This window comes from Carlito syrichta, unplaced genomic scaffold (assembly GCF_000164805.1).
Source record: "Carlito syrichta isolate Samal-C Ts95f unplaced genomic scaffold, Tarsius_syrichta-2.0.1 Scaffold127452, whole genome shotgun sequence".
Lineage (NCBI taxonomy): Eukaryota > Metazoa > Chordata > Mammalia > Primates > Tarsiidae > Carlito > Carlito syrichta.
In genome coordinates, this window is record NW_007071548.1 from 389666 (window position 1) to 415762 (window position 26097).

Sequence of the window (26097 nt, forward strand, 5' to 3'; positions counted from 1 at the left end):
AAATTAGGCCACAAGTGGATATTAGGCCCAGAAGGCTGCTGATTTAGTATATCAAGAGTGGGTCCAGACAGGCAACATACCTACCTATAAGGAGAAAAGCAAGCAGGAGGGTGCCTTGGAAAGCAGTGTGTGTGTGGGTGGGGAAGGGCCCTAGTGTCAAGGGAACTGGAGAGAAAAATTAGGCTGGATGGCCACCAGGCCTCTACAGCTCCTGGATTCCTGGCAGTGGCATGACTTGGGGACCACAGATGCATCCTGATGGTCTCCAGCTCTCCCTGCTGTTTAGGAAATTGATTAAGGAGGCACTTCACACATGGACTACACAGAGGGGGATTAACTGGAGATTAGTTTCACATTAGGAATAGTGATATTGTTTTTCCATCCCGGAGAGGAACAATGGGTTCAACAAGGGACCTCCTGAGCTGTCTCCAGCTCCATTTGCATTTCCCTCTAGAGTCATTTTTTAAGATTCCAGCCATGTCCAGGGAAGTTTGGCAGCCCCAGGTGAAATCAACAAAACACAAGCCGTCTGCATCATTGAGCCAGCAGTTGCTCTGTGGGGTTTTGGCTAAAACTACCAATTACTGAGCTTTAGATACCCAAATGGCTCTGGCCCTTGGTAAATTCCATTTTGTGTTCTGTGAAGCCCTGAAAAGCAAGATAACTTAATTGTGCTTTGTGTCTCGGATTGCTACAGTCTCTTTAACACACTCTCCTGTATGTCTCATAACTGTTCATGAGTTCAGTGTAAACTCAGTTTATGCACAGAAGGGTGTCCTCGACCCCTCAGGGACCAGATCTGATGTTGCCCCGATCCACAGAGGCAAAGTCCAAGCATTTGTGTCCCCTGAGTCATACCTCTGCTTTGCAATATGAATGGCTCCAGGAAGGACAAACTGTGCTCACCCTATGCCCATTCTAAGGTCATGCATTCATTCATTAACACTTTATTACTCCTCATCCCCAATTTCCCCTACCTCAAAAAAAAAAAAAAAGATAGTAAGCCTAAAGTATTGTCAAATATATCGTAGATTTTACCAAAGGTGTTGATGCAGTCCTCATTAGACATCTCGGTTCTTTCAAGATCTCCCTCTGGCTCCTGACTCTAGTCTTCTACTTTTCCTCATCTTTAAACAGCCCATCTCCTAGCTGCTTCAGACATGCAGGCTCCAGCCACCTTCTTCTTCCCAAGTGAATAAATGTCACTTTTATTCTGTGGAACAATTCTAAGCACTCCATTCCAGACCAAGATCTGCCATTCGTTCACTCAGTGAGAGCCATCAGCCTCACCACCATTCAATTTTACCTGCAGCATGAGGGCAGTGGACAAGATGACATCCGGGTCTCATGACGCTTGGAAGCTCTGTCCTGTTCCTGCTTCTTCAATCTCCTGCTAGTAAAGGAGCCTTTCCAATGCCCTTCTTTGTGTTGGAGGGGTAGGTGGGATAGGTGTAGTGGCCAGAGATGAGGTCTGCCAAGCAGACATGATTACATCAATGAGGAATGGACACTAATAGGTACTCATCATTGATTCTTTTCAATGTGTTGTCACTATTGCAACAGAAAAATGGTGACACAAGATGACCTTGGTGATAATGACCATGAAAGCGGTCTCCTACACCTCACAGCACTTTTCCATCCACAGATTTCTTTTTATAAACATGATATAATTTGTTTCTTTCAATGTATCTAACTTTGTGAGGTGGCTAGAGTAGGTGATGATAGTCTGATTTTATAGATGCAGAAACTGAGGTTCAAAAAGATCACATGATTTTCCCAAAGTCACATTACCAGAAAATGGAGTGAGTTGGGACATAATTCATGTCTTCTGATTCCTAGTTCAATAGTCTTGACAAAGAGAAAAGGTGCCCCAGATGTCTAGGGATGAGCTGGCTGACACTGTCAGCCAAGCCTTAATGTTTTCCTGCTTGAATATAAATAATTTCACAGAACATCAACACCAGACAAGGCCACTCAGTGACCATAATGGATTAAGACAAAACAAAACACAAAAAATACAAGGACAACTCTGATCATGTCCAAATGCAGGCAAAAACATAAACATTGTCCAAACCACAAAAAAAGAACAAATATGGCCCAATCTTGGCTAATATGAGTGACTGCTGTTTCTTTATTCCTGACAGTTTTACCATTGCTCTTGTCTTTCTTTCTTCTAGATAAGGTTTATTAAGAAATCTGGTCATAAAATTACTGCCATTTCCAGACTGTGTCTAATCCAGAGTAAAGTCTTATTTCCTTAAACCTTCACCAAAGTAACCTAACAAGGTCAAATCCCACAAATCCTTTCTAACAGCTTCTTACTGAGATGCCCCATGGTTCCTAATAGTATGTATTTTCCCTCACTGCAATAAATCATAAACCAAATTTTTCACCTGCAGGTGTGTTCCTAGTGGTCTTTGGCTGGGAGACATTGGGGACTCTTTCATTGATATTTATTTTTAATTTTTTTTTGAGTTGGAGTCTCACTCTGTCGCCCAGACTGGAGTGCAGTAGCCGATCCCGGCCACTGCAGCCTCGACCTGCTGGGCTCCGGCAATCCTTCCGCCTCAGCCTTCTGAGTAGCCAGAATTACAGGCATGCGCTACCATGCCCGGCTGATTTTTTTTATTTACTGTAGAAATGAGGTCTCGCCAAGTTGCCCAGGTGGGTCTCGAACCCACAGGCTCAGGCAATCCACTCACCTCAGCCTCCCAAAGCGCGGGATTATAGGCTGAGCCACCGAGCCCAGCTTCATTGCTATTATTATTAAGTGACACGCTCTTGAAAAACATGTAAAAGGGGACACATATTCTGTATCAGAATCTCCTGGACAGTTATAGAAAAATACAAGATATCTGAATGGTGTCCTCAAAATTTTTTTTGCAGAAATTTCTATACCAAAAGATAAATTTCTTTGATCTGACCTAGGTTCAGTAAGGACGATTATGTCCCTAGGTTATTCTGATGAAGTTCAGGGACATCCTACTCTGATAGATTAGAAAGTCTCCTTCTTTAGAAAATTGTAACTCAGGTCTGATGTGGTGGCTCAAGCCTGTAATCCCCGTCCTCTGGGAGGCCAAGGTGAGATGATTGCCTGAGTCCATGGGTTCAAGACCATCCTGGGCAACTTGGAGGGACCTCATCTCTACAATAAATCACAACATTAGCTGGGCATGGTAGCACGTGCCAGTAGTTCCGGCTACTTGGAAAACTGAAGTGGAAGGATCACCTGAGCCCAGCAGGTTGACACTGGGGTGGCCGTGTGCATGTCACTGTACTCCAGCCTGGATAATGGAGTGAGACTCCAACTCAAAAAAAAAGAAATTCTAACTCATTAACATATCTTACTTTTTCCATAGTACCTAAAACTCTCTGCTGTTTTTTGATTTCTTTAGTAATATATTTTTAATTTTATATAGGCCTGTCTCCCTCAGAATATAGGTGCTACAGTATCAGGGACTTGACTTCCTTAATGCATGACTATAACCCCCCCTTCAAGAACAGAATCTGTTGTTATTGAATAAACCCTCTATGTTTATTTTTTACTGGATAAAATTCCAGCATAAAAGATTCAGCTACTTTTTTTTTTTTTGAGTTGGAATCTCACTCTGTCACCCAGACTGGAGTGCAATGGCCGCTCCCAGTCACCGCAACCTCGACCCGCTGGGCTCCGGTGATCCTTCCACCTCAGCCTTCCAAGTAGCTGGAACTACAGGCGCGTGCTACCATGCCCGGCTAATTTTTTTATTTATTGTAGAGATGAGGTCTCGCCTGCCCAGGTGGGTCTCGAACCCGCGGGCTCAGGCAATCCACTCACCTCAACCTCCCAAAGGCACGGGATTACAGGCTGAGCCACCAAGCCCGGCTGATTCAGCTACTTCTAAGGCAATTAAATGCAGTATATTATAACCATTTCTGCCAGGAAATGATCTGTACACTGAGGAAATAGATTTCTCTTGGTGTCAAATGCAGTCAGTGGGTTAAAGGTACAAAGTGAAATAGATGTCAACTGAAGTTAAAGGAACTCCTGTCAATTAGGCATAGGATGGCCAAAGATGTGAGGTTGCCTCGAGAAGTGGTGGGCCTCTTGGGCCTCAATACATTTAAGCAGAAATCCATAGCTATTTGACAATAATTTGGTGGTTAGCTGAGGAAAATCACATTCTCTCATTAGTTTGGAGGAAGGACATAATAGTCTTTAAAATGATAGCCCAAGAGTATATGATTAACAGTAATTGACAAAGGCCAGACACAGTGGCTCACGCTTGTTATCCCAGCACGTTGGGAAGCCAGGGAGAGAGGATTGACTGAGTCCAGGAGTTTGAGACCAGCATGGGCAACATAGCCAGATCTCGTTTCTACAAATGATAAAAAAATTAGTTGGGTGTAGTGGCGTGTACCTGTATTCCCAGCTACTTGGCAGTCTGAGACAAAAGGTTCACCTGAGCCCAAGAGGTCGAGGATGTGACAAGCTGTGATCATGCCACTGCACTCCAGCCTAGGCAAGACAGAGTGAGACCTGACTAAAAAAAAAAAAGAATTGACAAGACTTAGCTAAAGTCATGAGACTGATTTTCATGGTCAACTTTTGAAAATCAATCCATTGAACATTAAAGTCTAATACAATCTTGTCAAGTGTTTATACTGTATGAATGAAATGCTTTTTGCAGTCAATTTCAATGACTAATGTATTGTTCTCATCCTGCTTTCCCTCCCTTTCTCCCACTCACTGTGCCTCTCTCCCTTGTAGGTCCAAAAGCTGTAGAAGCTTATGGCAAAAAATTTGAGGTAAAAACTGTTTCTGGAAAATTGCTCTTCTCAGCCGATGATAATGAAGTGGTAGTAGGAGCTGAAAGATTACGAGTTTTGGGTAAGGAAACTTTAATCACTCCATTTATTTGATGCTGCTATGTACATTTTAGAGGGAAGGTGAACTGGTATTATGAACTAAATGTCTGTGTTCCCCTAAAACTCATATGTTGAAATCCTAACCCCCAAGGTGATGGTATTAGAAGATAGAGCATTTGATGAGTAATGAAGTCATGAGTATGGAACCCTCAAGAATGGGATTAGTGCTCTCATATGGGGATGAAAAGACCAGAGTGCTCTGTCTGCCAAGTGAAGATACAGTGAGGGCAGCCTGGAAGAGGGCCCTCACCAGAACCTGACCAGGCTGGTACTGGATCTCAGATTTCTAGCCTTCAGAACTAGGAGAAATAAATTTCTATTGTGTATAAGCCACTTGGTCTGTGGTACTTTGTTATAGCAGCCTGAACCAACTAAGACAAACGGTTCTAAAAGAATGATGTAGGCCAATTTCCTGCATTCTTTTGAAGCAAGGCAGTTGAGCCTCTGAGCCTGGACCCTGGTGAAAATTTCTCAAGTCATGATGCCTTTTTGGCACATCTCTCAACACTGATCTTTGGGTGAGGACATGTGCTCATCCAAGTAAGTCTCAATTATTTAGCATATCTTGTCCTCACAGACTGGCAGTCGTGCTTGGGATAATCAAGACTTGTATACATGATCCAACGATTCCTAAATCTGATTGTGAATTAAGAATTATCTGGGAAGCTTTTTAAAGATGTGGGTTCATAGATACAAAAGTGACTTGAATCTATGGTGGAAGGGGCCTGAGAATTTGTTAAAAATATTTGCAAGAATGTGTATATGGTCTTGCTGTTGGAATCACTGAATTTAGGCACACAAGTGAGTCTTTTATGGCTGTATGCCGAGTCAGTCTAGCATGGTGGTTTAAGAGTTTTGGAACGGACTCTGGCTTTAACCACCGCTGTCACCCACTAGCTGTGTGACTTTGGGCAAGTTGCTGATATCACGGGGCCAGTTTTCTTTTCTGCTCAGTAGGGCTAAGATCGTCTACCATCACAAGTGTTCCCTGGGGTTAAGTATGACAAAGTTACATGCACTTACTGCAGTGCCTAGCGCAAAATAGTTCTCAGTCAACAGTAGCGGTTGACTCTACTACTGCTGTTAATACTAATACTACTTTTCCTTCTTAAGCTCCCTAAAATTCAGTGTAGCATCATGATTAAAACCTCTGGCTCTGGAATTATTTTCCTATGATTTTAAGCCATTTCTTTTTTATTTTTTTTTATTTTTTATTTTTTATTTTTTGAGTTGGAATCTCACTCTGTCACCTGGGCTAGAGTGCAGTGGCACACTCACAGCTACCCCAGTATCGACCTGCTGAGCTCTGTGATCCTTCTGCCTCAGCCTTCCAAGTAGCCGGATCTACAGGTGCATGCTCCTATGCCTGGTTAATTTTTTTTTTATTTATTGTAGAGACAAGGTCCCGCCAAGTTGCCTGGGCTGGTCTCAAACCTGTGGGCTCAGGCAATCTGTTTGCCTCAGCCTCCCAAAGTGCTGGGATTACAGCCTAAGCCACTGAGCCTGGCCTGATTTTAACCCAATTTCTATAGTCTACTGGCTGTACAACCTTAAGTCATCTAGCCTCTCTGTGCCTGTTGGTTTATCTATCTATAAAATTGATGTGATGGAAGTATCAGTCTTCCAAGATTGCTAAAAACATTGAATGAGGGCAGAGCACAGTGGCCCAAGCCTGTAATCCCAGCACTTTGGGAGGCCAAGGCGAGAGGATTGCCTGAGCCTACAGGTTGAGACCAGCCAGGGCAACATGGTGAGATCTCATGTCTACAATAAATCAAAAAATTAGCCATGCATGTAGCACGTACCTGTAGTTCCAGCTACTTGGAAGACTGAGGCAAAGAAGGATTGCCAGAACCCAGCAGGCCAATGCTGGGGTGGCCATGAGTATGCCACTGCACTACAGCCTGGTTGAAGGAGTGTGACTCCAACTCAAAAAAAAATTTTTTTTGAATGAAATAATCTATGGAAAATAGTAAGTCACCAGCTGAAATAGTAAGTAAATGATAGGTATTATTGTCTTAAATTATTATTACTATAAGTGTGGTACTTGCACCCCCGCCTCTGAACTCCAGCCCCAGCACAACTCTCCATGCGTAAATATGTGCATTCTAAGACCTTTCCACCTCTCATAGTGTATGGTCTTCTCTATCTGTGGCAATGGTATTTTCCATGTTAATTCTAGGCAGGAGGGGGAAACTCAAAAAAGTCAGGCTATCTTGTTCAAGAACATGTTGCTGGACCAGCTCTAAAATAATTGCCCAGGGGAAAGAAGTGGTGGCATCTCACACCCAGAACATTCCACGCAAGTGAATTTGGCACTTCCTGTTAGTTCCTTGGTGCTTCGTGACTCACTTCACTGCCTTAAAATCTGACTTTGTGAAGATCCAGGCTAATTTTAAATGTCCAAACACTCTGGTTAGATCTGAGTGTATAAAACCCTGTGTCGGTATCATTTACGAACTTCCTCCCTACCCTCCAACCCACAGTTATGTAGACTAGGGACTGGAAAATGATTGTAGATGTCAATTGCTTTGAAGCAGGTGGATATTCCTGTTGTTTGTGGTTATGTTTGTGATATTTTGTTTACGGAACAATGTAGGATAAAATCCGTCTCTCTCCGTCGTTGGGAACATTTGCTTTTTTATGTAGAAATGTAGGGAAAAAAGCATCAACATAAATACACTGCTGCTTGCCCGTGCTAAAAGGATTTGGAAATGACCACCCCACCAATCTCACATCAACCTACTCAGTGAAATGAGCCCAGTGTGTTGCAGAAATGAGCTTCCTGTCAGCTGGGATTCAGCCATATGGTGTGGAATGAGAAGTTTAGGCAGTTTCATTGTCAGCTTAATGAGAAGTTTGTCTTTTGAGTTGTCAGACATCACAAACTCTTGGGAGATTTGAATCTCAATGCACAAGTTCTAACATAGCTTAGTTGGAATCTTGCTAACCACTTAAGCTCTTGAATAGTGACCCTACTCTAGTCTATTTTTCTCTCTAAACTTTAGTTTCCACCTGTATAAAACAGTGGGAAAGGAGCAAAAAAAAATTTTTTTTAAATGGAAGGGCAAAAGGAAGAACACAATAAGAAACATAAGTAAATGTTCTGTAAAAAGTTAATTATTTTAGCTGAAAGTCAGTTGAGTGGGAATTAGTAATAGGAGCCTAAAAAGATAATGCCTCTTGGATGTGGTAGTTTCACTTGGGGTTCAAAACAATTTTTTAAATCCCTCGTAAAGAATGACTCAATTATCTGGAAACTTTTGTCTTGGAAATGTAGCTAGACTAGACTGTAGTTAACGATATCTCATATATGCATGGCTTTCCTGGGTAGCAGGCAAGAGCCACATAGTTGATTGAGAGTACAGGTTTTATAGTTAGCTCTGACTTATAAACCTGGCTTCTGTCATTTTTCAGGCAGTGCCTTGGGAGATGTCACTTCACCCTTTCTACCCCTCCATGACATAGGGTGTTCCTCACATTTGGCTCTCAGCATTGCTGGGAGAACCAAACTCCAAACTGCATAGTGAATAGCACTTTGAGTGGTATACAAGTAAGTTCTTGGTAGATGCTGGCTTATGTTTTTCTTAATTGATACATTATAGTTGAACATATTTATGGAGTAACGTGATGTTTCAATATGTGTATACATTGTATAATTATTAATTTAGAGTTGTGGGCATGTCTGACACCTTGCATATTATTTCTTTATGCTGAGAACATTTAAAAACCTCTGTTAGCTATTTTGTAATATACAATAACTGTCACTCTAGGGTGCAGTAGCATACCAGAAATTACTCTGTCTAATTGTAACTTTGTACCCATTGTTTAACTTCTTCTCATCCTTCTCCCACCCCTCCCCAACCACCACTCTATTCTCCACTTCTATGAAATCAACTTCCTTGTTTTAAGATTCCAATATTAGTGAGATAATACAGTATTTGTCTTTTTGTATCTGGCTTATTTCACTTAACATAATATCCTCCAGGTTTGTCCATTTTGTCTCAAATGAAAAGACACTCATTCTTTTTCATGGCTGAATAGTATTCCATTCTATAAATACAACACATTTTCTTTATGTATTTGTTGTTGGACATTTAGGTTGATTCTAAGTCTTGGCAATTGTGAATAGTGCTTCCATAATCATGAGAATACAGATGTCTCTTTATCATAATTATTTTATTTCCCTAGGGTATATATCCAGTACTAGGATTGCTGGATTATATGATAGTTATATTTTTATATATTTTTAAATAGAAAATAGTCTCAGATTTAAAGGTACAGAACAAATCTATTCTCTTTAGAAAAGAGTGCTTTTTTTCTCTTTATTTTATTTGAAAGATGTAGGGTAAAAGTCAGGATCAGGTACATAGGCAACCAATTCTTGATCATAATCCTACAAGCATATGCCATAAAAGATAGACAAGTGGGGCCTTGTCCATCTTTTATGAAAAGATAGTTATATTTTTAACTGAAAAGATAGTTATATTTTTAATTATTTCAGGAACCTCCAGACTGTTTTCCATAATGGCTATACTAATTTACATTCTCACCAACAAGGGTTCCCTTTTTTTTCACATCTTGACCAACGTTTGTTTTCTTTTGTCATTTTGATAATAACCATTCTAACAGGAGCAAGATGATGATATCTCCTTATGGTTTTGATTTACATTTTCCCACTGATTACCAGATTCCCAGTGATGTTGAACATATTTTCATCTACAGTTGGCCATTTACAAATCCTCTTTTGATAAATATCTATCAAGATTCTTTACCCATTTTTAACTGGATTATTTGTGGGAGGTATTTTGCTGTTTAGCTCCTTATATATTCTGAATATTAACCCCTTGTCAGATGTACAGTTTACAAATGTTTTTCCCCAATCTGTAGGTTGTCTCTGTTAATTGTTTCACGTGCAAAGGCTTTTTAGTTTATGTAATCCCATTTGTCTTATATTTTGTTGCCCAGACTGATATCATGAAGCATTTCCCCATGTTCTCTTATAGTAGTTTCAGTTTTTGAGTTTTACATTTATGTACTTAATTCATTTTGAAGTGGTTTTGTATATGGTGAAAGGTAGGGGTCTAATCTTACTCTTCTGCATGTAGATATCCAATTTTCCCAGCATCATTAATTGAAGAGACTTTTTCCCAATGTGTATTTTTAGCACCTTTATGAAAAATCAGTTGACTCTAGGTGTATGAATTTTTTTTTTTGGAGATCTCTGTTCTATTCTGGTTTTATACTTGTTTCATGCTGTTTGGTTATTATAGCTTTGCAGTGTTTTTTAAAATCAGGTAGTGTGATGCCTCCAACTTTGTTCTTTTTTTCTCATAATTGATTAAGCTATTTGAGTTGTTCTGTGGTTCCATATAAATTTCACATTTTTTTATTTTTGTGAAGAATGTCATTGATATTTTGATAGGGACTGCATTAAATCTGTAGATCACTTTGGGTAGTATGACCATTTTAACAATAGTAATTCTTCCAATTCATGAACATGGAATCTCTTCCAGTTTAGGAATGTCTTTTTCGATTTGTTTCATAGTTTTCATTGTAGAGATCTTTCACTCCTTAATTAAGTTTATTACTAGGTATCATTCATATATATATATGTGTGTGTGACTATTTTAAACAATATTGGGTTTTTTATTTTTGGATAGAAATACTACTGCTTTTTGTGTGTTCATTTGTTATCCTGCAGTTGTACTAGATTTGCTTATTCTAATAGGTTTTTTTTTCTTGTGGCTTTCTATATATAATATCCTGTCATCAGCAAACTGGAACAATATGAGCCCTCCTTTCTAAGTTGAATGCCATTTATTTTTTTCTCTTGCCTAATTGTTCTGGCTAGGATTTCCAGTACTATATTGAAGAGAACTGGTTAAAATGGACATTCTTGTTTTGTTCCTGTCTTAGAAGAAAATTCCTATTCTATATGATATTATCTGTAGATTTGCCATATATTGCCTTTATTGTGTTGAAGTACATACCTTCTAGATCTAATTTCTTGAATTGTTTTCATGAAGTTATGTTGAATTTTGTCAAATGCTTTATCTGCATTTATTGAAATGTCTATAACATTTTGTCTTTCTTTCTGTTGGTATGATGTATAACATTTATTGATTTGCTTATGTTGAACTATCCTTGCATTCCTGGGATGAATCCCACCTGATAATAGTGAAATATCTTCATAATGTGCCATTGGATTCAGTTTGCTAAGATTTTGTTGAGAATTTTTGGATCTGTGTTCATTAGTGATAATGGCCTATAGTTTTCTTTTTTGGTTGTGTCTTTTTCTGGTTGTGGTATCAGGGTAATGTTCTTCTTGTAAAATAATTTGAAAGTATTCCTTCTCTTCAGTCTTCAGAAATATTTTGAGAAAAATTGGTGTTTGTTTTCCTTTAAATGTTTGATAAAAAGTCCTCAGTTAAGCTATCAGATCCTGAGTTAACTTTTTTTGATGGAGGAGTTTTTATTACTGATTTGATTTTTTTCACTCATTATTCTCATTTTCTATTTCTTCGTAATTTAATTTTAGTGGGTTTTATGGGTCCAGAAATTTATCCATTTATTTTATATTATCAAATTTCTTGGCATATAGCAGTTCATAATAATTGCTAATGATCCTTTGAATTTTTTTATGAGTTGTAATGTATCCTTTTTCATCTCTAATTTTATTTATTTGAATTTTTTCTTATGCTAACTAAAAGTTTGTTGATTTTGTTTACATTTTCAGAAAACCAGCTCTTAGTTTCATTGACCTTTTGAATTGTATTTCTAATCTCTATTTTGTTGATTCCTGTTCTGATCTTTATTATTTTCTTCCTTCTATAAATTTTAGTTTTTTTTTCTTATTTCTTCCTTGTTCCTTGAGGTTCATCTTTAGGCTATTTAATAGAAACTTTTATACTATTTGATGTAGACATTTATTGCTATAAGCTTCCTTCTTAGAACTGATTTTGCTTTGTCCCATAGGTTTTCAGCATGATGTTTTTTCATTCTTGTTTGTCTTGAGAAATTTTTAAATTTCCTTTTTAATTTCTTTTTTGGCCTATTGAGAAGCATGCTGTTTAATTTCCATGCATCTTTAAAATTTCTGAAGTTTTTCTTATTAGTTTCTAGTTTTATGTTGCTATTGTCTGAAAAAATTACTTGATATGATCTCTATCTTTTTAAATTTGTGAAAGCTTTCATGGCCTAGTATATGGTCTATGTTTCATATGCAGGTATAAAAAATGTATATTCTATAGCATTGGATGGAATGTTCTATAAATGTTAGGTGCATTTGGTTTGTGGTACAGTTTAACTCTGATGTTTCTTTGTTGATTTTCTGTCTAAATGATCTGTCCATTGCTGAAAGTGAGGTGTTGGAGTCCCTATTATTATTGGGTTGGAGTCAATATCACCCTCCAGATCTAATAATATTTTATTTGTATATTTGTGTTCTTTGGTTTGGAGTGCATTTATATTTATAATCTCTAGGGGTCCTCTTGTTGAATTCACACCTTTATTGTCATATAATGACTTTCTTTGTCTCTTTTTTACAGTTTTAATGCAAAGTCTATTTTATTTTATATGAGTATGGTTATTCCTGCTTGTCTTTGGTGTCCATTTGAATGAAATATCTTTTTCCATTTCTCTATTTTCAGTCTATATACATTTATCTTCAACAGTGAGATGAACCCCTTGTAAGCAGCATATAGTTGGGTTATGGTACTGCAGCCACCCATGTGAGCATGGTGGCCTGACAACAAGTCCTCAGGAATAAAGAGAAACAGTGGCTGCCGGCTGCCTGGGGAAAGTGTCCTCTAGCAGTAGGTCCATTTGCTTTTTTTTCCCATCACTCACCCACTCACCCAATTTGGAGTCCCCAGTGTCTATTATTTCTATTTTTATGTTCATGTGTACCCATTGTTTATCTCACATTTATAAACAAGAGCATATAGTGTTTGGCTTTCTGTTTCTGAGTTAGTTCAGATAATGGCTTCCAGCTGCGTCCATGTTGCTACAATGGACATGATTTCTTTCTTCTTTTTTTTATTACTATGTGCCTTATTATTTATTTTTATCTATTTTTTTCATTTATTTATTTATTTATTTTTGAGTTGGAGTCTCACTCCATCGCCCAGGCTGGAGTGCAGTGGCATGCTCACGGCCACCCCAGCATCCATCTGCTGGGCTCCGGTGATCCTTCTGCCTCAGCTTTCCAGGTAGCTGGAACTACAGATGTGCACTATCACGCCTGGCTAACTTTTGATGTATTGTAGAGACAAGGTCTCGCCAAGTTGCCTAGGCTGGTCTCCAACCTGCGGGCTCAGGCAACCCACTCGCCTCAGCCTTCCAAAGTGCTGGGATTACAGCCTGAGCCACCGAGCCTGGCCAATTGTTTTTTTATTTGAAGATGTGAGGTACAATTCAGGGTTAGGTATACAGATGTTCATTCCACAGGTACCCTTGTTGAGGAGGTGTGCCCCCTACCCCCTTGGCAGTTTCCCTCTACTGTCAATCCCACCCCTCGACTCTTGGCAGCTTCCCACTACTGCCAACCCCTTTCTTATATATTATGATAATTGTTTAAGGTCTGCTTATGAATGAGAACATATGATACTCTGTTCTTTGTTTCTGTGATAGATCACTGAGTATGATTGCCTCTAAATCCATCCAAGTTACTGCAAAGTCCATATGTTTGTCCTTCTTTATAGTTGCATAATATTTACAATGAACACGATTTCATCCTGTAAGGGTCCAATTTCAAGATGGCGTCATGCTGTAGCACTTAGGTCATGGTGGGTACAAGGGTCCTACTTTAGGGCAGAGCAGCTATGTAAACTCTAGGTAACTATCTAAAACCGAATTCAGGGCCTGTAAAGATATTAGGACTGTCCTGTAGCAAGGGCTGCAGGCATGTGTGGTGGCAATACAAGCCACTAGGGTTCTCTAGCTTAGTTTTTCCTCTGTAAAAAGAAGAACTTCCTGCTCCAATTTGATCTTATTTGGGGAGACAATGTAGCTGAGGTATAGGGTGCTTCTCTCCCCTCATATGGCACTTTCCTGGCCCACAGGAGTTTCACTGCTCCCCTGGTGCTTTCTTTTTTTTTTTTTTGAGTTGGAGTCTCACTCTGTTGCCCAGACTGGAGTGCAGTGGCTGCTCGCCACTGCAGCCTCGACCTTCTGGGCTCTGGTGAGCTTTCTGCCTCAGCCTTCCAAGTAGCTGGAACTACAGGCACGCTACCACACCCGGCTAATTTTTTGATTTATTGTAGAGATGACGTCTTGCCAAGTTGCCCAGGCGGGTCTCGAACCCACGGGCTCAGGCAATCCACTCACCTCAGCCTCCCAAAGCACGGGATTACAGGCTGAGCCACCAAGCCCGGCTTCCCCTGGTGCTTTCTAATGTACTTTCTCAATCCCTCTAGTTGAAATATAGTCTGTTTGTTATCTTGGTCCCTTTTTGAAGGATGGGGAGAGATAAGCATCAGGTAACTCTAGTCAGCCATCTTGCTGATGTCATTGCAGGGATGGTTTCTCTTGGCCCAATTGAGTTGCAGGGTTCCCATCAGGTCCTGTAATTGTCCATAGCCCTTGTGTGTTCACAAAAGCATTTGGCTTAGAACTTGTAGGGGCGTTCCTACCTCAGGTGTGTTTGGAGTAGTGTGTTTTGTAGATGTAGCCAGGGCCAGAATAAAAATCACCTTAACAGGCTAGGAAGTATAATACTGCCAATTTTACCCATGTGCGAGTAAGGCTGGTCTCATGATCATATGCGTTCTCAAGTTGAGCCTTCAGTAATGGAGGGATCGAAGGCCTGGTGGAATTTTCAATATTGTGGAGTCTCTCCCCTGACTCACTAAGACAATGGTTACCAAAATATGGTCCTTGGCTGAGAAGCATCAGCTATGGTCCACATGTTAGAAATGCAGACTCTCAAGCCCTACCCCAGAACTACTGAAATAAAAATTCTGGAGTGGAGCCCAGCAAGCTGTGTTTAAATAGTCCCCTAGGTGATTCTGATGCATCCTAAAATGTGAAAAGTGCTGACCCAAAACAATCAAAGCTAAATCATTGTGCCACAGTTCTGCTGGTAACTTTCAAGTGAGTTCGGGCTCAGCTTTTACCATTTTGCTCTAGAAAATCTGCAGTATAAATACAGCTAACAAAAACATGGAACCAACCATACTGCCCATCAAAAGCGGACTGGATTTTTAAAATGTGGTACCTATACATGATGGAATATTATGCATCCATAAAGAAGGACAAAATTATGGACTTTGCTGCAACTTGGATGGATTTAGAGTCTATAATACTCATTGATTTATGACAGAAAAAAAGAACTGAGTACCATGTGTTCTCACTTATAACTAGACCCTGAGCATTCACCATAATACTGTAAGAAAGGAATGGGCTGTAGTGGAAAACTGCCAGGGGAGGTAAAGGGGGGTACATAACATTAATAAGAGTACCTGATCTCAAAGCAGGTGAAGTGGGAACCAAAGAAACGCCCAAACATTACCTGTGATGATGACCACTTATCTACCTATTCCTGAATTGTACCCCACATCTTTAAAATAAATTAAAGCAAGGGAAACAAACATATAGCTAACATACATTGAGTATTTATTCTGCACAAGGTACTTAACTAATCACTTGCATTTGGTCCTTGCAGCAACCTTATGAGGAGGGCACAGCCTTATTGCCTTCATTTACGAATGAGCAAATTGAGGCACATAGTGTTATATGAACTTACCCAAAGTTTTACTGAGAGCAAATGGTGAAGCCAGAGTCTGAATACAGGCAGTCTTTACTGCACTCTAAGACCTCTATCACTAGAATCTTCTTTTACCGAACTCTGTAGCACACTAGTATCAAAATGAGAGGGAAAGACAATGGGGTGACTGTTTTCTGGGTATTCCCCTCTTTTTTTGGCTACTGGATACTCCACTATTACCAAAATTCTCCTCTGGCTCTGTCCATTCCTTGCTCCCTTCACTGCCTCTTCTTTCACCTGGTAAATTTTGTGGATGTATACTTGAGGTCATCTGTGGATTCCTCCAAGATTGAGTTTTTATTTTCCTATTTTCTATGGAAAATCCCACACCTACAAATGTCGTGATCATGGTTTCAATATTTGCCTCTTTTCAGATGCCCTCTAAATCTGTACTTGCCTGAACTGTCTTCCCAATTCTAGTTCCAAATTCTTAGCAGTCTGGACTTCTCCTCGGAGAGGTCTTTGCATCACTTCCACTTCACTACCTGCAGCTGAACTTATGTCCCCTCCACAAACTCCCTGCCTCTGCGAACAGACTCCCCTAATTATCCTTATGAGGCTGCCATTCTCCTATTCTTCAAGGCTTTGCTTTATTTAAGTATGAGGTCTTTTTTTTTTTTTAACAGGAACACAAATATTTTTGCTATTCTTGGTTTTTTCCCCCATATTACAAAGGTCTCTATTCAGGTCTGGCACAAAATAATTTAGGTTTGTAGCTGAGTTTGTTCATTTAATTAGTAACAAGGCATAAAATGTGTGAACAGGATGAGACATGATATGGCTTAGCCTTAATTTCATAACATAGTTATGAAATACCAGAGAGGGGTGGCCTTTTAAAGGCGGGCAGTAAGACGGCAGGCAACATAAAGGCCAGTGTGTCTAAGAGGCATCTTTATGGTGACACCCGGGAAAACATAACTTTGGTTTTCATTAATGAGCAATTTCATTGAACAGTGCATTGGACATTATAGCATTTATAAACAAAGCACAATTATAAAGTGCTATTCTAATTGCTAATTAGGTCTATTTATACCATAGATTAGTTTTTTAAAATATGTCCTCTAGATGCCACTTGATGCTAATTATCCAAGTTGCATTATTATCAATTGAAAAACATTTTTAATTAAATCTAAAGCCATTTAAATTAGCATACAATTTATAGAAATTTAAATGTGGTCTGATGCTTAACTTTTTTTTTAGGACCATATCAGATGACACATTTAGCCTTTTGAATTAGTTTTTGATGAATCTCTCTGCTGAAACCTGGGAGTGGGGGTGTCCATTCATTAAAGGTGTGTGTCTGTCACATATATTTGCATATGTATGATACCTCCAAATCACTGCTGCTGGTGTCATGAAGATACAGAGATGATTGCATCTCCTAGAAAGTTCTCTCTCTAATCAGGGAGAGGAGACACAAATGCAGATTTGAGAACCCAAGACAGAAATGAAACAAGCTGTCTCAGAAGGATAGAAGCAAAGTACAGTACCTGTAAAATGTAGTTGGGGTGGGATGGGGTAGGGGAGAGAGAGTTTAGAAATCTTCAACTTTCAACTTGGGGCATCTGATGAACTAGGTCTTGAGTATGAATTGGGTGGGAAAAAGATATAGGGAGTGTGCTTACTGTGTGAGCGGAATCACACATGTTTGTCATTGAGGGATCATTAGGTTGTAAGTGATATAAATCCAACTCAAAAGGAGCAGATGGGAAATGTATTGCCTCAGATGATTGAAAAGACCAGGAAAACTTAGTTGACTGTGGGCTGGATATAGTGACTCAGATAATGAGACCAAAACTTAGTCTCTCTGTCTTTTCTTACCACATCTCAAATGTGATTTCTAATCATATATTTTGTCTTCCTCTGCTGGTGAGCTGAAAGAGTGCTTACCTTCCTAATGTAAACCCAGTGAGGTCCTAGGTTTTACTCTGGGTGGAATGCCATGAGCTATATGCCCATCCCTAAATTTGCCACTGAAAGCAGGGAAATGGAATATGCTGGTGAGCAAGACTTCTGTTATATTCCAACTGCTGGAGTGAGGGTTGGAATGATTGAGCATGGATTAGAGAGGACACTTCAGAGGAAAATTGTGGTGGGTTTTATCAGGAAAAGAAATGAGTACTGGGGGAAAAACCAACAACCACAATAAACATTTGTTATAGTAATTAGAGTCATCATGAAAAAGCATGATGGTTGGATGGTGGTACATGAGACAGTGACACCCAGGAATTGTGAAGGGCATTGGTGGAAAATACTGTATAAGTTTTGTATCCCTTGCTCACTCTGCTCCAAACACACTAGCACCAAACATGTTTTTACCACCTAGAATTTTTACTTACTGTTCCCTCTCATAGAATCCTCTTGTCCAAGGTATGTTAGTGGACCTCTTCCTTTATGACTCAAACACCACCTTATCAAAGAGATCTTCCTGACCACTTTATAAAAATAACATGTTGTTTTTGGTGTTGGGAAGATGGTGGCCGAACCAATCGGACCACACAAGTCCCGGTGTGAGGGAGTGAGTATATGGAAAATTTTGTGTACATGCTGGCAAGTAAGTGGGCATGTGAGCGACTGAATGAGTGAGGGCTAGGGAGCTAGAAACCAGGACTCTCCTGATGTAGTGGCTGGTGCTGTGGCTGCTTGGCTTGAACCCTATTGATTCCTGGGACACAGAAGCTGAGCACCATTTTTTTTAAATCAACAAAACCCTTCCTGGGAAGAAAATTCTGGGAGAGACTGACTAAGTGGGGGCTTGTGAGCAAGTAAACAGGGCCCTCCTGGTGAAGCAGCTGGTGCTGCTGCTGCTCTGCTTGGTCTCTAGTACTTCCCAGGCCACAAAAGCCAAGCATCATTTTTTTTTAATGGATAAAAGTTTTCTTGGGAAGAAGTGGCGGGGAGAGACTACCAGCTCCAGACTCTGCCTCACCACTGTAGTAGGAAAGACTGCCAGCTCCAGGCTTTGCCTCACCACTGCAGCACCTGACTGGACACTAACAGTAAGGGCTGTGGAGGGAACCCAAAGGCAGAGTCCCACCAGAGAAGTCAAAAGAGGCACCCTGCCACCATCTTGAAAATGGCACAAGAAAGTGCTCCAACTTGCTCACCACAGAGCAACAGACCTGATCTCTGTGACTGGTGGATCAACTATTCAGGGGTTGATCATAACTCAGAGGGAATATCCTGAAAGCACAAACTTTGGAGGGACCTGATGAGTGCTGAGTCTCAGGCTCCCCATCCCCTACCCTGATCCAGCCACAAAACAAGGGGTGTGGCCAGAAAAAGACGAAGAAGACCTCCAAAGAGATAATTGTTTCTGAATCCTAATTCCCCATCCCCTACCTAATTTGACTTTCAAAACTACAAGAGACAACAAAGCTTTTCACCCACAAACCTATTTCAAAATAGAACAAATCCAGAGCCCAGATCAGGGGAGAATAAAGGGCTGAGCAAACATCAGAAGTGAAAGTCTCCCACTGACACCATATAACGGAAATAAAGAGAAAAGCAAGAGATCTGTCATAAATGAGGAAAAAACAACAGAAGACCACAGATAATTTCAAGTGTAACAAATAGAAAACTCCTGAAAAATTAGACCTATGAACCAAAACAATGAAAGTCACCATTGATTGGCCCCAGAATACAACAGGAATTAGGGAATGAATGGAAAGAGTGATTAAGACTGAAGAAAGACAAGATGCAACACTGAAAGAATTTGTAACAGAGATTTTGGCAATAAAAAATTTCCTCCAGGAAATAAATAACATGATGATATGCATGGAGGGCAGAATTAATCTAGCAGAAGAGCAAATCTCAGAACTTGAAGACCAGAACATGGAATTCACCCAACCTGTAAAAATTATAGAAAGAAAGAAAAAAGCCAACCAGAGATATGTGATTCTATCAAGAGGCCAAACCTACACCTGACTGGTATCCCAGAAGAAGAAAGGGAAATGGAGAACACTTTGGAACAAGTATTCCAGGAGGTAATCCAAGAAAACTTTCCCCATCTCACCACAGATGTGACTAGCCAAACACAAGAGATACAGAGAACCCTCACAAGACATCAAATGAGAAGACCAACCCCACATAGTTATTTGCCTACACAAAGTAAGCACAAAAGAAAAATCCTAAAGGTAGCAAGAGAGAAAGGTCAGATTACCTACTGTGGAAAACCAATCAGAATAGCAGCAGACAGATAAGCAGAAACACTACAAGTAAGGAGGGACTGGAGTCCAATATTCAAAATCCTCAAAGATAAACAATTTCAACCAAGAATTTCCTACCCAGCCAAGCTCAGCTTCATCAGTGATAGAGAATTAAAATCTTTCCCAGAAATCCAATCCCTAAGAGATTATGCAGCTTCCAGACCAGCTCTACAGGAGACACTTAAAAAGGTAATAATCACAGAAGAAAGTAAAAAAAGAATGACCACACACTTCCCAAGAGTATAGCAGAGCACATCACAACAACAAACTTGCAAACACACACATACATCAACCCCAAAGCCAAAAGAAAGCAAACAAGAAAAAATTCTATAAGAATCTCATGACAGGTATAAACAATCACATTTCAATAATCAGCCTGAATGTGAATGGACTAAATGCACCACTGAAAAGACACAGAATGGCAAACTGGATAAGAAACCATGACCCAATTATTTGCTGCATCTAGGAAACTCATCTTACCACAAGGGACATACACAGACTCAAAGTTAAAGGATGGAAGATGAGTTTCCAGGCAATTGGATCACAAAAGAAGGCAGGAGTTACAACCTTAAAATCAGACAAAACAACCTTTAAGCTATAAAAAATTTTAAAAAATACAAAAGGACACTGCATAATGATAAAAGGTTCAGTCCATCGACAAGAATTATGCATCCTAAACATTTATCCACCCAACACAGGAGTACCAGCATTTATAAAACAACTACTAAGTAAACTACAAGAAGATATTGACTCTAACACTATTATAGCAGGGGACTTGAATACCCCACTAACAGCCCTAGATAGATCATCGAGGCAAAAAATCAACAAGGAGGGCCAGAACCTAAACTTGACACTCAACCAAATGGACTTTAGATACCTACAGATTATTCCACACAACCGCCACAGAATATACATTCTACTCATCACCACATGGAACGTACTTCAAGATCAATCACATCCTTGGCCATAAATCAAGCATAAATAAATTCAATAAGATTGAAAAAGTACCATGCACCTTCTCAGACCAAAGTGGAATAAAAATAAATATCAACACTAACAAAATTTCCCCAAAGCCCACAAAGACATGGACACTAAACAGTGTGATGCTGAACAACTACTGGGTCAATGCTGAAATCAAAGCAGAAAGTAAGATTCCTGGAAACAGATGAAAATGAAGAAACATCTTACCAAAACCTCTGGGATGCCATAAAAACAGTTCTAAGAGGGGAATGTATATCTCTACATGCACACATCAAGAAAACAGAGATCACAAGTTGAGAGCCTAACAAATCACATAAGGGAGCTAGAAAAAGAAGACCATCAAAACCCTAATTTTAACAGAAGAATCCAAATCACCAAAGTAAGAGCCCAAGTACGGGACACAGAAGATAAAAATATCATAGAAAACATCAACAAAACAAAAAGCTGGTTCTTTGAAAGAATTAACAAGATTGATGGTCAGAATGGCCAAGAAAAAGAAAGAAAAAGCCCAAATAAACACAATCAGAAATACAAAGATCAAATCACAACTGACCATGAAGAAATACAAAAGATTATCAGAGATTACTATGTACACCTACATGGAAACAACTTGATAACATAAATGAAATGGAGGACTTTCTGACATCACACAACTTCCCCAGGTTGAAACAAGAAGACAGTGAGACATTAAATAGACCAATAACAACCCAGGAAATTGACTCTGTCAAAAGAAAACTACCTGCAAAAGAAAAGCCCTGGACTGGATGACTTTCCAGCAGAATTCTACAAAACATATAAGGAGGAGCTGACGCCAATCCTATTGAAAGAATTCCAGGCAATTGAGAAAGATGGAATTCTCCCCAAATTATTTGACAAAGCTAACAACACACGGATACCCAAACTGGGTAAAGATACAACCAAAAAAAGAGAACTACAGGCCAGTATCCTTGATGAACATAGATACTAAAATTCTCAACAAGATCCTAGCAAATCAGATCCAAAAACACATCTCAAAAATCATCCACCATGACCAAATATAGGCTTCATCCCCAGGATGCAGGGCTGGTTCAACATTTGCAAGACCATAAATGTAATTAAATACATCAACAGATGTAAAAACAAGAACCACATGATTATATCATTAGATGCAGAAAAAGCTTTTGATAAAATCCAGCATCTCTTCTTGATAAAAACCCTCAAACACCTAGGTATAGAAGGAACATACCTCAAAATAAGTGCCATCTATGGTAAACCCACAGCTAACATATTGCTAAATGGACAGAAACTGGAAACATTTCCCATGAAAACTGGAACAAGAGAAGGCTGCCCCCTCCATGCCTCTTGTTCAACATTGTATTGGAAGTTCTAGCTCAGGCAATTAGACAAGAGAAGGAAATCAGGAGTATCCAAATAGGAAAAGAAGAAGTCAAGTTATCCTTTTTTGCTGATGATATGATCCTATACCTTGAAAATCCAAAAGAATCTGTCAAAAACTTGCTTGCACTGATAAAGGACTTTGGCAAAGTATCGGGTTACAAAATAAATGTGCAAAAGACAGTTGTATTCTAATACACCAACAACAAGCCAGCAGAGAACCAAATAAAATCACAATCCCATTCACAGTAGCCACACACAAAAAACGAGTACCTCGGCATCTTCCTAACCAGAGAAGTGAAAGACCTTTACAATGAGAACTACAAAACACTATTAAAAGAAATCCAAGAAGACACAAGCAAATGGAAAACTATTCCATGCTCATGGATAGGAAGAATCAGCATTGTTAAGATGTCCGTCCTATCAAAGGCAATCTACAGATTCAATGCAATACCCATTAAATAACCAATATCATTCTTCTCAGACATGGAAATGACAATATGGAAACATAATGACCACAAATAGCCAAAACAACCCTTAGCAAAAGAAAAAAAGCAGGAGGTATCTCACTTCCAGGCTTAACTTTACTATAAGACTATAATAACCAAAATAGCCTGGTATTGGTACAAAAACAGGCATTTAGAACAATGGAACAGGATAGAGATTCTGAAAGCAAAGACTCAATTTCTCAACCAACTCATCTTTGACAAAACCTCAAGCAACAACCACCACTGGGGAGAGGAGAACCTATTCAATAAATGGTGCTGGGAAAACTGACTGATCACATGCAGAAGATTGAAACATACAGAAAATTACCTCTAAATGGATCAAAGATCTAAACATAAAACCTCAAACTATAAGAATCTTAGAAAATGCAGGAGACACCCTTATGGAAATTGGAACTGGCAACCAATTCCTGATCAAAATCCTAAGTGCCTTTACCATAAGAAATAAAATAGAAAAGTGGGACCTCATCAAACTGAAAAGCTTCTGCAAAGCAAAAGAAACCATCAAAAGAGCAGGGAGACAGCCCACAGAATGGGAAAAAATATTTCCAACTGTATATCTGACAAAGGCCTAACATCTAGGATCTTCAAGGAACTCAATTGCACCAAAAGGAAAAAAACAAACAGTCCATTAAAAAGTGGGGAAAAGACATGAATAGACACTTCTCAAAAGAAGATATATGGGCAACCAGCAGACACATGAAAAAGTGCTTAGCCTCACCCATCATCAGAGAAATGCAAATCAAAACCACATTAAGATACCACCTAACCCCAGTAAGAATGGTTAACATTAATAAAACAAACAATAGATGCTGGTGAGGATGTAAAGAAAAAGGAACGCTTCTATACTGCTGGTGGGAATGCAAACTAGTGTAACTTCTTTGGAAAACAGTGTGGTGATTTCTGAAAGAACTAGACATTGACCTTCCATATGACCCAGAAATCCCCCATTGGGAATATACCCAGAGGAACTCAAATCATTCTATAAAAAAGAGACCTGCACATGCATGTTTGTAGCAGCTCTATTCACAATAGCAAAAACGTGGAAACAACCTTGCTGCCCATCGAAGCTGGACTAGATAAAAAAGTGTGGTACATATACACAATGAAATATTATGCAGCCATAAAGAAGGACAAACATATGGACTTTGCAGCAACTTGGATGGATATAGAGTCTATCATACTCAGTGATCTATCACAGAAACAAAGACTAGAGTACCATATGTTCTCACTCATAAGCAGACCTTGAACAATTATCATAATACTATAAGAAAGGAATTGGCAGTAGTGGGAAACTGCCAGGGCGGGGAGTGGAACTGGCAGTTGAAGAAAACTGCCAGGGGAGGGAGGGGCATACCTCATCAACAAGGGTACCTGCATAATGAACATTTGTATATTTAACCTTGAATTGTACCCTACATCTTTAAAATACAATAAAATAAAAATAGCATATTCCCCAATCACTGTCTGTGGGGTAAATTTAGAACATATGCCCCACTATCCCTCCCCTGCTGATGAGTTTTCCCTAATTGGGAGGATGGCTGATAGCCAAAGTCGTCTGTGCCCAGTAAATGCCCTTGGAGATATGCACATCTGCAGGTTCAACACAGTGACTAAGAAAGTAAACATCTTTGTTTCTGCTTCTTTGCACATAATGCTATTGCTGTGTGTTGCTCGCTGGGGGCATATAATCTCTCCCCACATCTACTGGGGTGCACAGAACTTTGTATCGACTGGCCACCATTGGTTCCCTCCCATAAGTAGTAATAAATCCATGTCTTCACCAGCCTGTCCTCTGGGTAATTTCTTCAGAATAGGTAAACATTACATGAGTACCCTGTCTGACTTGGGGCTGCCACAATACACTGTCTATATTGGGAGTTGGCAAACTATGACCTGTTGTCCAAATCAGGCCAAAACCATGCCTGGTTTTGTAAATAATATTGTATTGGAACACAGCCATGCTCGTTTGTTTGTCTGTCTGTGGTTGCTTTTGCACTACAGTAGCAGAGTTGAGTAAAGACAGAGATCCTGTGACCCACAAAGGCCATAATATTTACTCTCTGGCCTTTTCCAGACAAAGTTTGTCAATTTCTGGTCTATACCTTCAGTTTGCTTTATTCCTCTTCATGCTTGTTATCACAACATGACACAGTATTTGTTTATTTTCTTTCTGTCCCTCCTTTATGGCATGATGTAAGCTTTATGGCAGCAGGAAGCCTTGTTTTGCAGAGTCTAGTATAGTACCTAGCACAGAGTGAGTGCTCAGTAATATTTGTTGCATGAACAAAGTGGAAGATTTTGAACACTGAAATATCTTATAACTCACCTAAAGTGGAAAGGAAGGAGGGAGGGCTTACACCTCATTTAGGAGAATATTATAATACATTTGTTGAGGATTCATAAAGGCCTAAACTGGTATAGCAAGAGAAGAGAGGACAAATACAAAAGACCATCTTGAGATAGAACTAAGGAAGCTTGGCAAATAATGTGGTGGGTCAGGAGAGATGAAAACTGGGGATACCACTAGTGTTGTGAGTCTTGTCAGACAGACAGTTGTGGCACCATTAACAGAAGTGTGTACGAGCAGTGGCAGATTTGGGCTTGGAGGTGAACAGTTCAGCTTTAGATGTGCTGGGTCGTGGATTTGACCTCTGCCTTCAAGAAGTCTACTGTCCACTGGGATAGACCAGGCAGAAATAACCACAAAGGGTCCCCTGCTGAGCAGAGGGGGTAGAGAGTTATCCACATGACTTCAACAGATGGACTCCAGAGAGAGGATGGCCTGAACGGCAGCCCAGAGCAAGTACTTGGAAGAGCTCCTCAAGGAGAGCTTCACCAAACAGCCCCCAGTTACTCAGCCCATTGCCTTCTTAGAAAAAGGCTTCAGGGATGGATTGTGAGGCCATGATCACCCTCCCTGGTGCTTCTTCAGAAACAGGGCTCTATCCCACATTCCTATGCTTTCCCTAATCCACTCTGCCTTTCGCCATGGCGTTGTGAAGGAGCTCACAGGCTTTAAGATGCAGCAAAATTGGGTTCTGTCATACCAGCCACAGGAAGCTGGCCACATGATTCAAATCACTTAGATGTTGTACATAGGTTCTAAATAAGCAGGCTCTCCTCCTTCCTTTCTCTTTGCCTCCATGTCTTTCTCACTTTTTTCTTTTTTTATCAGTAAGTGAAAGAAAGTGTGAGAAAGCCTGAAGAATTATATTACAAGGTAGAACACGGTTTCTCAAATGAAGTGGTGAAAATGGAAGAATTTCGATGTTGAAACTGGGGAGACGAGAGCCTGCCAGCCTAATAGTAACATTTGGGTAACAAGTCAAGGAACCTGGACCTCCAGGGC

The 26097-nt window shown here is 39.8% G+C and overlaps 1 protein-coding gene across 1 annotated transcript in view; it reads left to right on the plus strand.

The window, feature by feature from the left end:
* Positions 1-26097, plus strand: part of SGCD (sarcoglycan delta) — a 347112-nt gene that overhangs the window by 288502 nt on the left and 32513 nt on the right. The window contains exon 5 of the mRNA XM_021707942.1: positions 4751-4870. Coding sequence (XP_021563617.1) covers positions 4751-4870 — 120 coding nt within the window. The remainder of the gene's footprint in view (positions 1-4750; positions 4871-26097) is intronic.